Source organism: Acanthisitta chloris, unplaced genomic scaffold, assembly GCF_000695815.1.
Source record: "Acanthisitta chloris isolate BGI_N310 unplaced genomic scaffold, ASM69581v1 scaffold16674, whole genome shotgun sequence".
Lineage (NCBI taxonomy): Eukaryota > Metazoa > Chordata > Aves > Passeriformes > Acanthisittidae > Acanthisitta > Acanthisitta chloris.
The window spans coordinates 4,969-18,904 of NW_008671129.1; the positions used below are offsets into that span (position 1 = coordinate 4,969).

Genomic DNA, 13,936 nt, shown 5'->3' on the forward strand with positions numbered 1-13,936 from the left:
GTGTAAGTTAATTACCTTAATAGGCTGTCTTCTAGAATGTATCCCTGGTGACTTAGGGAAGGTACAGCCAAGCTGCTGGCAGATGGGGAACACCAGCTGCTCCATGCAGAGCCTTTCCAGCCAGTGCTGCAGGGACGCAAGAGCCACCTCCAGTCAGAGGTTGTGTCCCTGCTTGGTGGGCTCAATCCTCTTTTTGGGAACAGCAGTGAATGGAGATGGTGATTCCAGAGCACAGCCTGGCTGCAGTTAGACTCAGCACTGCAGGCAGCATTCCCATTTCCCTGGTTTTGATGGGACAGGCTGTGGGAAACTGGTGTGGTTGAACCCCCATACTTGATATTCTGCTAGTTATAACACCACCCAAATAAAAACTATGTTTATATATATTAAGAAATTCAAGGTCTTGGTGGCACTGGGGATGGGATGAAGATTCCAGGGAGCTGCTCTTTTTTTTTTTTTTTTGTGACTAGGAAACTTCCTAAACCGATGGATACAGGTGGTACTTGCCCTAAAATCCAGATGGTTTTCATGGCTGAGTGTAGGAGGTAGGTGTGTGAACTTCACAGCCCAGTTTTATTCTGCTGCACCAATGCATGTGGCACCAGCTGAGTGCTGGGAAGTGGAAGCCTGGGAGCCTGTGCTGGAGCAGCCCCTGTGGCATTTTCAGTCATGTGGCTTCAGGGAGACACTGTGCCTTGACTTTTGGGTGTTTGTCTTCTCTGCTGCACTTCAGTGAGGCAATCTTGGAGTCCCAGTCCTCTGCTCTCACCCTGGCTTTACCCTTGGCCAAGTAATGTAGAGAGCCTCTTTCCATTCCTTGCATAGAGCTTGTTAGTTTTCCAGCAGAGCCCTGGAAAGCACACTGCTTTTACTGATCCTGTACGTGAACTGGGTATTTCAGGAGAGTAGGATTTCAGTTCAGAGAAATCAAAACACTGTGTGAGGTGTCATATCATGGAATTACAAAATAGTTTGGGTTGGAAGGGACTTTAAAGCTCATCCAGTTCCAACTCCCTGCTGCCTTCCACTAGACCAGGTTGCTCCAAGCCCCATCCACCCTGGCCTGGAACACTCCCAGGGATGGGGCAGCCACAGCTGCTCTGGTCAGCCTGTGCCAGTGCCTCATCATCCTCACAGGGAAAAATTCCTTCCTAATATCCGATCTAAATCTCTCCTCTTAATTTAAAACTGTTTCCCCTCGTCCTTTCACCATCTACCTGTGTAAAAGTCCTTGGATTGCTCCTGCATTCTCCCTCTGTTGGGCTGTGGTTCAGATTCCCTTTCATTCATGAAAAGTTATTTTTAAGTCTGTTCTTGTTTGAAGTAAATGCCTCAGAAGTGGAGAGTGATTGGGATGTGGATGTGCCTCCAAAAATAGAGCCTTGCATCTTCTGTCAGGATTTCTTTGGTGATGGTTGGGAGTGACCTCGATGTAAATATTTAAATATAACTCACTGGTTTAAAAATAACGTGGGGAGGTGATGGATCCAGCAGCTCCTGGGGAGCTGCAGAGCTCTGAAAGGGCCTTGCGGCCACCAGGTAAACCTGTGCAGGAGAGATTCTGTCATCCTCAAACCTGTCAGGCTGGTGGCTGTGCAAAGATTGTGCCTCAAGGAGCCTTGACCCAAGGAACTCTCACTCCAAAGGATGGGAGGAACGAGGGCTTCTTCGTGTTCTATGCTTATCTGTCTGCAGATAAGCAAATGTATTGTGCATAAATAACAGCAGGGTGTTATCATCCCTGTCTCTGACTTGTTGGAGTTCTACTGAAACCCGAGGTCCTTCCTTCCAGAGTAATATTGGTAATTCTGAAGTGTGTCCAGAGAAGGGAATGGAGCTGGGGAAGGGTTTGGAGCACAAAGAGTGGCTGAGGGAGATGTGGGGGCTCAGCCTGGAGAAGACAAGGCTCAGGGGGAACCTTCTCACTCTCTACAACAACCTGACAGGAGGTGCAGCCAGGTGGGGGTTGGGCTCTGCTCCCATGGAGCGAGGGACAGGACATGAGGAAATGGCCTCAAGTTGTACCAGAGGTGGTTTAGGTTGGATATTTGGGAAAATTTCTTCTTGGCAAGGGTTGTCCAGCCCTGGCACAGGCTGTGCAGGGCAGTGGTGGAGTCACCATCCCTGGAGGAATTTAAAGTCTGTGTGGATGTAGCACCTGAGGACATGGTTAGTGGTGGTCTTGGCAGTTCTGGGATAACAGCTGGACTTGATGATCGTGGAGGACTTTTCCAACCTTTATGACTCCACGATTCAGGTTTATTTTCTAAATATTCTGTTTTCCCTTCTGGAACACACCAGAAGGGTTTAATCCTGCTGCTATAAGCCCTAACATGTGGCTGCATTTTTCCCTTTGCTCTGCAGCCTGTGCATCTCGTTAGCTCCAGCTTCTCCTTTAGCTCATTAATAGTGATATTAATCTGTTCCTGTTCCCAGCCCTAATCGCAGATTCCATCAGATCAGGGGTTTCTCTTGATCTTTTCCAAGAAGCTCATTATCCAACACAGCTGTAAATGTTGCTGGGCCTGACACTGATGCATACTTTGTACCATGGGGGAATTGGACTAATAAAATAATCCAATTAGACATTTGTTTTTGTCTCCCTGGGGCATCTTAGATTACTTGTCTACCTCAGCTCCGTGTTGTAATTAGGGAATGTTTGTACATCCCTTTGATGTAAAAGCACTGGTGTTATCTGTGGCTCTGGCTCTGGTTCAGAACTTGGGAGAAGGAATAGCTGGAGATTAAAACTGCAGCAGGATCTGGTGGGGGCATGGATGCTGTCAGACCTGTGGGAGGTGGCAGTGTGTGAGTGTTGTATGTGAAATACTTGGAGCTCCTGAACACGAGGGAGCTCCAAACAGGAGTTGTGCTCACAGAGGAGTCTCTTTTCAAAGGCAGGTGTGGCTACCAACATTTGTGTCTTTGCCTTCCCCTTGGAAATGAAGAGATCACATGGATCCCTAGAGGATTCTGTGAATTAATTAGCTTTATGACTGTTTTCAAAGAATCATAGAATCAGGGGATGGTTTGGGTTGGAAAGGACCTTAAAACTCATGCAGTTCCAACTCCCTGCCCTGGGCAGGGACATCTTCCTGTGGAAAGTTGCTCGTGCAGTGGCAGTAACATACCCTGTTTCTTTTCCCTTTTGTCTCCTCTAGTCTTTCCCTGGTTTGGCTTGGACATCGGAGGGACCTTGGTCAAACTGGTTTATTTTGAACCCAAAGATATCACAGCTGAAGAGGAAGAGGAAGAAGTGGAAAATCTCAAAAGCATCCGCAAATACCTGACCTCAAATGTAGCCTATGGCTCGACAGGCATTCGGGATGTGCACCTTGAGCTCAGGGACCTTACCCTGTGTGGACGTAAAGGCAATCTGCACTTTATACGCTTTCCTACCCATGACATGCCAGCTTTTATCCAAATGGGAAGCGAAAAGCACTTCTCGAGCCTCCATACTACCTTATGTGCCACGGGAGGTGGAGCGTACAAATTTGAGCAGGACTTTCGCACAGTAGGCATTTTTGGCTTCTATACCATTAGGATCTGGTAGTGATGTTTCTTTGAAGGCTTAAAACTAGAAAACTTGCTCTGCAGACTCTAAAACTTCTCTAAATCTTCTTTTTTTGAAGAGTGTCCTTAACTCCAGTTAAACTTGGCTCAGGAAACAGTGTGTGGAGTCACATTGGCATCTCCACATTGCACCAGTTCTTCCCTGGCCGTGCATGTACCATCCTGTAACTCTCAAATTACTCACTAGTGTTCTTTCTTACAAATCCTCTAGATTATTAATCTCTGCTGATGCTGATCTCAGTCTTGTGTTTTATTTTCCTCATTGCTGTCTCTCACCTGCTTTATTTTTGCTTTATTTTCTTCCTTTGCCCACCTGGCTTCATTTCTCACACCCGTGTGAGTGAGCTGGTTGAGGTTCAGTCAGATTTGTTGGTAAATTAACTGCCAGGAGGTTTGTAGTTGGGATTTGGTGTCATCATGTGAGTTCATTCCAAGTCAGATCCTTGTGCATAGGTGAAAAACGTGTGATAAATAACTGTTTAATCAGGACTTGGAAAAATGCACAGAAGAGGCTTTTATAGAATCGTTAAGGTTGGAAAAGTCCTCTAAATTCGTCAGGTCCAACTGTTCCTCCAGCACTGCCAAGGCCACCACTAACCATGTCTCTAAGGGCCCCATCCACAGGGCTGTTAAGTCCCCCCAGGGATGGTGACTCCACCACTGCCCTGGGCAGCCTGTGCAGGGCTGGACAGCCCTTTCCATGGAGGAAGTTTCCCAAATAGTCTTGTGCAGTCGAGGCAGGGACATAAAGGGAAAATAATTTTGTAACTTCCTCCCTTTTTGGTGTTTTGAGGGATATTTTGGTCCAGCACTGAAGTCCCTCATTTTTCCTGGCTTTTCATGCCAGTGCCTCAGTGTCAGGGCCTAAATCAGACCTGTGGGAGTTGATAGGATCCTGTCCATGTCCCCCTGTGGGTCAAGATGTTCATTTCCCCTTGTTTCACACCTGAGGTCAGGGATAGTTAGGAGTCCCTGTGTGTGGGGGAAAGGCGAAGCTCTCCTGTGACCCTCTCAGCCTCTGCAGGGAGCTTGGAGATAGCTGGGTTGAGCTGGCAGTGAATGTGTTTTTCCAGCCCTTCAGATCCCTGCATACCTCTTCAACATTCCCTTTTTTCCTTCCCACCAGATGGGTGACCTTGAGCTGTGTAAGCTCGATGAGCTCGATTGCCTTATTAAAGGAGTGTTGTACATCGACTCCGTGGGATTCAATGGACACTCAGAGTGTTACTATTTTGAGAACCCAACGGATGCTGAGCGGTGCCAGAAGCTCCCATTCAACCTGGAGAATCCATATCCTCTCCTTTTGGTGAACATTGGCTCAGGGGTCAGCATTTTGGCTGTCTACTCCAAAGAAAACTATAAACGGGTAACAGGCACCAGGTGAGTGCTCCGGGGTGAAAGGGAGTTTTAATTTAGGGACCAGAACACATTTCTGCCTTGTAAATGACATTTTCAGGGACTAGCTGGAGTAAGGCTGGTGAGTGGAGTGACCAAGCTCCTGCTTTTACTGCAGTCCCTTCTCTCTGCCAACAAAGATCTCTCCTGGAAGAGAGGATCTGGATTTCATGTGTCAGTCCCTTTACTGCAACCAGTCTCCATGGAAGCTGTTTTTTCGCTCACTGTGCTGCAGGAATGAGTGTGTTATTTACTTATTTTATTAGAGATTATCCCAGACATAATGATCATGTTAACAGCTTTGATCCTAGCAGTTGAGGTTTCCATCCTGACTTCCTGATTTTGGTGGAATGGATGCTGGCATGGCAGTAATTTCCTAGTTCCTGCCTTTCTTGTGTCCAGGCAAAACCAGAGTTCTGTGGCTTTAAGCTCTCATAAAATCCCTGAAAGTTAGGAAGAATTATAGCAACAACAGCAACAGTTCTTACTCGTACTGTATATCATTAGCATCCGTGCACACTAAAGAACAGGACAAAGTTTTTCCTCCAAGTTTTGGATATCTCTGCCCTAACACTCCAGTTATCCCTCAGGACTAATGTTTATTTTAGGATAAACATCTCCAGAGTGCTGGGAAGAAGGTGAATAGTGTAAAATAAGAATATTAGTGTCTCATTTGGCAACATGGCCTGTGCAGAAGGCTGTGAGGGATTCCTTACAGGCTGTAAGTTATGTGATTTAAAGGAAAATGCTGCTCTTCCAGGAATGTTCTCCCTGGAAAAGGAAACCTGGAATGGGGTGACCTGAGCTGACTGGGATGTGTAGCTGAGTAGTCAGTGGAAGGAGCCATTTTGATTATTAACTTTAATTTTGCTTACCTTGCAGCCTTGGAGGAGGAACCTTTTTTGGTCTCTGCTGCCTCCTCACAGGGTGCTCCACCTTCGAGGAGGCTCTGGAAATGGCATCCCACGGGGACAGCACCAAAGTAGACAAACTCGTGCGGGACATCTACGGAGGAGACTACGAGCGGTTCGGATTGCCAGGCTGGGCTGTGGCATCCAGGTATGAGTGCTGTTCTTTCTGATACTGCCTTCACTGGAGATCCTGCATGGATGAAAAACTGGGTTTAGGTGTCTTAGGAAAGCAGCCAACCGTTCCTAAGAGATCTAAGTTGTTGATAGCAATGATCTGTAAATTTGGAAATTAATCCTTCAAGATGAATCACTTTATTAACAGTTCCCATTTTTTCCTGGAATTCCAGTGGGAGCTTTAACCACAAAACTGTCTTTCCAGCTTTGGAAACATGATGAGCAAGGAGAAGAGGGAATCTGTCAGCAAAGAGGACCTGGCCAAGGCCACTTTAATCACCATCACCAACAACATTGGCTCCATTGCAAGGATGTGTGCCCTTAATGAGGTATTTGGGGGTTCTCTTCCCTTGCTCCCTGCCTAAAGCATCACCTCTGTACTGCTCCCCGTTTGAGGGGCATCTCTGAGGACCCCTGGGAGAGGAGGAAAGGAGGGATGGAGGAAACAGAGGTTGAATATCTCTCCTATGTTGTTTTTACGAGTTGCTCTGGATTTCCTGGCCAGGCTCCACCACTTCCATGGCTGTTCCTGTATCTTTGTGCTTTCAGCTTCTTTACAGTGCTGCCTTGTTGCATTCATGTCAAGCAGCATTGTACAGGGCTATGAAAGAACAGAGACATGCTCTGCACTCCATCCTGAGCCTGCTCCCATGGGATGAGCATCCTCCCAACTCCTCTGGCTCTCAATTTACCTTCATTTGCTGCCAAAACAAGGCAAGACATGTCCTAAACAGCCTTGTTCATGTTACATCCACTGAGTCCTTGCTCTGGAGTGCACAGCAGAGTGCTAAGAGGATCCCAAATACTCCAGGGAAATCAATGTGGGGATGGAAGGGAAAAGTCCAAATAAGCATGTGAAAGCATGAGCAGACAGGTCTTGATCCGATTCCTTAGTAAGAGGAGGAACTGAATTACTGTTGGAGAGCAAGAAAGCTTCAGAGCTCATCACTTGGCTCAGGAGAACTATTTTGGGATGGAAGAGTTAGGCTGGAAGTCTAATTTAAATGCAAGATATCACTGCTTGGTTGGTCTTTTCCTTGATTTCAGAACTGTATTGGGTATGGGCATATAAATACTACTTCCTTCAGTTCAACAGGAGAGATTCGCTCAGCGATTTAGCAGTGAGTCAAAGGCTGGAGCTGTGGCAGAGAGAGGAGATGGCACTATTCTCTTCACAGTGCTGAGATAGGAGGGCTGTGCTTAGTCCTGGGGATTTCTGAGCAGGGTGGAAGAGTCTGGGAAAGAGCTTGGCTTGAAATGATCTGATCCTGCTGTCAGGAAGAACTGGGAATGTCTTTAATGTTCTGGAGATCCTCCCCAACACTTCTAGCAGGCACTTAATTCATGGAATTGTAGAACCATTTTGGTTAGAAAAGTCCTTTAAGATAATCGAGTCCAACCCTTCCCCAGCACTGCCCAGGCCACCACTAACCATGTCCCAAGTGCCACATCCACACAGCTTCTAAATCCCTCCAGGGATGGTGACTCCACCACTGCCCTGAGCAGCCTGTGCCAGGGCTGGACAACCCTTGCCATGAAAGAATTATCCCTAATGTCCAATTTAAATGTCCCCTGGTGCAACTTGAGGTGCAACTGTTTCCTCTTGGCCTGTCCCTTGCTCCCTGGGAGCAGAGCCCAACCCCACCTGGCTCCAACCTCCTGTCAGAGAGTTGCAGAGAGTGAGAAGGTTCCCCCTGAGCCTCTTTTGCTCCAGGCTAAGCCCCCACAGCTCCCTCAGCTGCTCCTTGTGCTCCAGACCCTTCCTCACATGGGGTTTTGATCATTGCAAGCAGAAAATGGAATTTAGCCTTAATATTCTTTTTTTGTTTCCCCTTAACCCTTGCAGAACATTAACCGTGTGGTGTTTGTGGGCAACTTCCTTCGGATCAACACCATCTCCATGAGGCTCCTGGCGTATGCCCTGGACTACTGGTCGAAGGGACAGTTAAAAGCACTTTTCTTGGAACATGAGGTGAAATGACTTTTCAACTTCTTTTGCTCCACAGGCTGGAGCACTTCTGCTCTGGAGACTGGGGGAGTTGAGCCCAGAGAAGAGAAGGAAGGATCGAGGGAGACCTCAGAGCCTCATCCAGTGCCTAAAGGGGCTCCAAAAGAGCTGGAGAGGCACTTTGGACAGGGGCTTGGAGTGACAGGACAAGGGGGAATGGCTTCCCTCTGCCACAGGGCAGGGATAGATGGGATACTGGGAAGAAATACTTCCTTGTGAGGGTGGTGAGGCACTGGCATAGGTTGCCCAGAGCAGCTGTGGCTGCTCCATCCCTGGAAGTGTTCCAGTCCAGGTTGGATGGGGCTTGGAGCAATATGGTCTAGTGGAAGGTGTCCCTGCCCATGGCAGGGGGTTGGAACTGGATAGTCTTCAAGATCCCTTCCAGCCCAAAGCATTCCATGATCCTGTGAGTGTAAGGTATGTGCCCATTTTGAGTTTTCAGTGGATATTCCTGTCTTTTCCCCAGGGTTACTTCGGTGCAGTCGGTGCTCTCCTGGAACTCCTGGACTCTGCCTGACCCTGTGCACACTCCGTGTTGGACCTGCGGATTTGGGACACTCCTGGGCCCCTGAGCTTGTGTTTTAGGGGTCCCTGAGCCCATGTTTCACAGCGTCTGTTCAGACTGTTGCACTGTGGTGCCCTGTGGGGACAGGGACAGCACAGGGCTCTGTGTCTGTAATAGCTGAAACTGATCTGGATCACAGGACAGGTTTGTTCCAAAGGATTGTGTGGAATACCCTGTCTGGACATGGGGGTGTGGGAAGCTCTGTGGGGCATTCAGTCATATGAAATTGCCCTTTTGTGTAGTTTACTCCATGTTTAATGACGGTGACAAAGCAGAAGTGCACTCTGCTCCTTTCCATTGGGATTTCTCTGAGTACCAGGTCACAGTTCTGTGTTCTCTATGTGCTGGAAATGGTCTGGAAAGGGGAAAGAGCATTCGCACAGCTCTGGTGTGTAACACCATATGGACAACTTGATCTGTAGTGTCCTATGGGACACAGCTGTGCTGTCAGCCAGATTTTGTTCCTGTTCCACACATCCTTATCTCTGTCCTAGGGATGGAAAGTGCAGCACAGCACGGATCTGTGCCTCGGGATGATTCTCACTTCAGCCTCCAGCACTCCTGCACAGCCTGCAGCACCCTTCGGGTGGTGGTAGGGGTGTCTGTCAGCCTCCAACCCTGAGGTGTAAAGGCAGGTTTGAGGATGAAATAGTGGGAGTTGTTGGTTTGTTTTTTTCTCTCAGTTACCAAACTTGGCTGTACAGAACTACACCAAAGAGACACTTCCTTCAGTCATGCTTGGGATCTCTGTCATGTTCCATGTTACACTGCTTGATGGCTACACTCCTGCTGTTTGGGGGTATCCCCTCCTTCCCACATGCATGTTGTCCTCCCTCTCCCTTGTGCATGCTGCACACAGCCTGCAGACTGGGATGCTGCGGTGTGGAATCCCTGTGGAAGCTGCACCCTCAGGATAGGGGTTAGGATGGATCCTGCAGGCTCAGTAAACGCCCTCGCAAAGCAACAAGGTATGTGCAGCTTCCTTCAGGATGTAGCTCATGGAGACACAGCTTTGGAAGTGCTCTGGCTTCCCAGCGAGCAGCTCCATGGAGCACCCATCCTTCCCCGGAGCAGGGGAAGCCATTCACATCCTTCAGATCAGGTCACACGTGTCAGGGTTTATCCTAGGACATGGGAACGACCATCAGCCTGACTCCAGCAAGGCCTTTGCAGTCCTGGTTTCTTTCCAGATAAGCTGATTTCAGCTCTCTGATCCCACCCAGCTCCTGAGCCTGGATGGAAGTGCTGGACAGCCTGTGCCGTTCGGGAGCTTGTGAATCCATCTAGTTCTGCCTGTTGCTGTATCCAGAGATCCGAGTGCTTACCATGTGGGTTCCTTGTGTAGAACCTCCCTCTGTTTTGGGCCCAAAAAGGGAAGAATCGATGGATTCGGAAGGTGAAGGGTTTGCTGGTTAGGTGTGTGCAGTGTTTTAGCTCTGCAGGGTAACTCCAGGCAGTGGACACGGCATGGAGCATCTCCCAGAGCTCAGCTGTCTGTGGGCTGGAACCTCTGGGCACAGCCAGTGATTTGCAACAGTAAAGTAGGGGGAAACGAGCTCCGTGTTCACATGGAAAGTGATCTGTGCTGTCTAGGGAAGAAAATGTTTGTGCTTTCCCTGCAGTCTAACACAGGTTTCAGTTGTGTCCTGCTCTGCATCCAACCAAGCATGGTACTAGGGCTGAGAGCAGGATCATACAGTCAGGGAATGGTTTGGGTTGGGGGGACCTTACACATCAAATCGTTCCACTCCGTTGCCATGGGCAGGGACACCTTCCCCTAGCCCAGGTTGCTCCAAGTAACATCCAGCCTGGCCTGGAACACTTCCAGGGATGGAGCAGGCACATCTGCTCTGGGCAGCCTGTTTGGGATCTCATTTCTTCATTTCTCCTGAAATCACACACAAGGTTCCCAGTTCTCCACTTTCTCACTGCTGACTGGAGGGATTCTAGACTCGCCTCTCTCCATGCCACGTCCAGTGGAACACACACGTACTCAGCTGCCATTTCAGGCACCCTCACACCCCAAAATTTGTGAAAGAGACACAGAAACTTTGGCTTTTTGGAATATTCTTGTGCCCAGGAGCTTGTGGTGATAGGCTGGGCTGGGGTGGGTGCAATGCAGACCCTATCGGTGTGGGGAGGGTGTGTAAAGCTTTGGGATACACAGGATAAAGGCTGTTAATGGCAGGAGCCTCATGAGCTCTCCTCATGAGACTCCACCTTGACAGGGTGTTGGGAAGCTGTGGAGAACTGGGAAGCCTCTGCAGGGCTGGGAATTCCCAGCAGCAATCTCAGCCTGATCCACCACAGCTCCTGCCAGAAGTCACTGCTGTCCCTGGGTGCAGCATCCTGTCACTTCTCCCGTGTCTGTGTAACTCCTTATTGCTCTGGATCCTGAGTAGATCCAGCATTGTATGATCCCAGCACCAACGTTCCTGATGTGTGTTTTTTTTTTTAAACTGCTTTTTTTTCTTGTAATAAAATATTACTGTTATTTTTATATGCTTGAAACTCCTGTTGGCTTTGTATCTTGTTCTTGGAGCTCCAGGGCAGCAGGAAGAACATTGGTATGAGGGAGCAGGAACGTGACAGGGAAATTGGTGTCAACGAGTCAGATTTTACAGGCTTATTATCAATAATCATTGTCAATCCTGGATATTTTTCCCTCCCTACATGTTATGGACTCTGGGATCCAAAAGATCCTTGTGTCTCAAAGCATGTTAAAGGAGAAGGAAAAAAAAAGTGAAAGATGACTCTGGTGGTTGGTGATGCTCACTCAGTACTTTGGAGACCCTGTGGCCAGTGATGTAGGGATGATACAGATGGGATTGGAGGTGGAGACACAGAGCAGTCCAGGGCAGGAGCTGTGGGGTGAAGCACCAAAAATAACCTGTTTTGTGCAGATTGGGGAGGGATCCAGACTTTGTCTGGGAATCATCACCCAGCAGTTCATCATCCCAAAATGGCTGGGAGAGCAGTCAGGCCCTCAGTCCCTGGGGATCCTTCTGGAGAAGGTGAAGTAGAACATTGGGGGAATGGCTTCCCACTGCCAGAGGGCAGGGTTAGATGGGATACTGGGAAGAAACTGCTCCCTGTGAGGGTGGTGAGGCACTGGCACAGGTTGCCCAGAGAAGCTGTGGCTGCTCCATCCCTGGGAGTGTTCCAGGCCAGGTTGGATGGGGCTTGGAGCAACCTGTGCTAGTGGAAGGTGTCCCTGCTAACGGCGGGGAGGGAGCGGGAGGTACGTGGAATGCGAAGGTCCTTTGAAGTTCCTTCCAATCCAAAGCATTCCCCGACTATGTCCAGGCGCGGGGAGTGCAGTCGGCACTAGAGGGCAGCAACCCCCCGCGCGGGCAGGGGGGGAGGACAGCGGGACAGGGCACGGCAGAGTCCTGCTGTGCTCCCTCCACGCCAGGCCCTGCAGGGATCCCCACCTGCAGTCGCCCCAGCTCAGCATCCCCATGGGGACGAGCCAAAAGGGGATTTTTTTTCTACCCATCTGGACAAGCCTGGAGGAAGAGCTGGAGTGGATCGAGGTCAGCAGGAGTTCCGAGCTGCACTCCAGGTGCTCCTGAACCCCCCTCGAATCCTGTGGGAGGTTGGCCGTAGGGGTCTGGACCAGGATATAGGCTGGGAAGGTTGGCTGGAAGATCAGTATCTTCTTCCCAAGCAGGGAAGCCCAGGCCATACTTGGAAGCTGCAAAATGCCCCTCTGCTGTGGATTGTGGGGTGCTCAGCAGTCAGCCTGCCCCATCGGGGCCATGTCCCCGTTGGCACTGGCTGGGAGCAATGCTCTGCTCTGGGACAGGGATGCTGCTGGGGAGGGGAGACATGGATAACTGCATCCACCCAGCCCCAAACCAGCCCATCTGGAGACAGGGTGGGAGAAGGGCAGGGCCAGTGTGTCCCAGCCCCACTGGAGCCATGCCTGAGGTGACAGGAGTCTGAGTCTTGAGGGCTGGTGGGGACAGACCCCCTACAAACACACCCCACATCCAAAACCTGCTTTTATTTACATTTCAAGTCAAATCACATGCAAACTCTTGGTTGTTGGTTTTTTTTGTCTTTCCTGTTTTTTTCCTTAAGAAGAGTGTGATTAGCAAAAAAGAGGCATTATTAGAATTTTAAAATAGCAATTAAATATACAAAAATAGAGCTTACAAAAAAAACAAACAAAGGGAAAAAAAACAGCCAATGTTTTAAAAAATATTCTGCTGCAGAATTCGTAGTGTACAAACACGTCTATGAGGCTCCAAGCTCCATAAACAGTCCCGGCAGGCGCACGGAATTTACAGGAAGGGGGACAGCACCTGGAGCCCCCCAGCCCTGCACCCGGGAAAGCTGTGTAATACTGACACCCCTCCCCAAATCCAAGGGAATGCAAGTTGTGAGGATGGCAGGGAACACCCAAATCTGTGGTCGGAGAGGTGAGGGGGTGGCCTAGCTCCCTCCAGCAGCTTTTCCATGCACTGATGGTAGGTTTGGGGTGTTTTGGCAAGGCAAACCTCTGCCCAGAGACTCCCAGGGCTGGGCTGGAAGTGATAGGATGATCCCAAAGGGCAGGATTTTTGCCTGCCCCCCCTCTTGCCACGGCTCTCACTGCTGAGAGGTGATGCCAGGCTGGTGCCCATCGCAGGGACTGAGCGCCCCTGAGGTAGCCCGTGGGGCCAAGGAGGACAACCACCCCGGGCAGGGTGGTGAGGGAACCAAACCCAGCAGACCCCATGAACCACCACCTGCTGTCCCCTGGGGGTGACACCAGCTCCAGCCCCATCAGCCCTTTCGTGCACCAACCATGGCACAAACCCCGGGGGAAAGAACCCATTTGCCGGTGGGAATCGTGAAGGCAAAGGAACCAAAGGTGATGAGAAGGGAGCAGGAACCAGCCGTGATGCTCCAGGATCTTCCCTGCATTTTGGGCATCGCCAGCAAGGAGTGAGGGGTGGGAGGGCTACTCTGGGGGACATGGCAGCATTCCGGGAGGCTGTGCCCATGGCCCATTGCTGCTTCCCGGCAGATGTGGTGCTGGAGAAGGATGTGCTGGAAGGATGGTGTGGTGAGGGCCTGGAGTCCCTTTCTTGCCCGAGCAGAGAATCGAGCCTGGGCTGGAGGGCGACTCTTCATCCTGGTGTGGTGCAGGCAGGATTTGGGGCGTGAGGCTCCTCGGCTCCAGCAGGATTTGGGGCGTGAGGCTCCTCAGCTCCAGCAGGATTTGGGGTGAGGCCCCTCAGCTCCAGCAGGATTTGGGGTGTGAGGCTCCTCAGCTCCGTCCCCCGCAGTGCTGGGGGCTGCCCGCGCGCCCGTCCCCGT

The 13,936-nt window shown here is 50.1% G+C and overlaps 1 protein-coding gene across 1 annotated transcript; it reads left to right on the forward strand.

Annotated features, from left to right (window-relative positions):
* Positions 1–3,085: 3,085 nt before the first annotated feature.
* Positions 3,086–8,595, forward strand: PANK2 (pantothenate kinase 2; the record flags this gene model as incomplete). Its single annotated transcript, XM_009073984.1, has 6 exons — positions 3,086–3,514; positions 4,700–4,953; positions 5,851–6,027; positions 6,259–6,382; positions 7,900–8,025; positions 8,528–8,595. Coding segments are annotated over 6 exons (1,161 nt in total), but the record flags the coding sequence as incomplete, so codon positions are not given.
* Between the last annotated feature and the right edge of the window lie 5,341 nt (positions 8,596–13,936).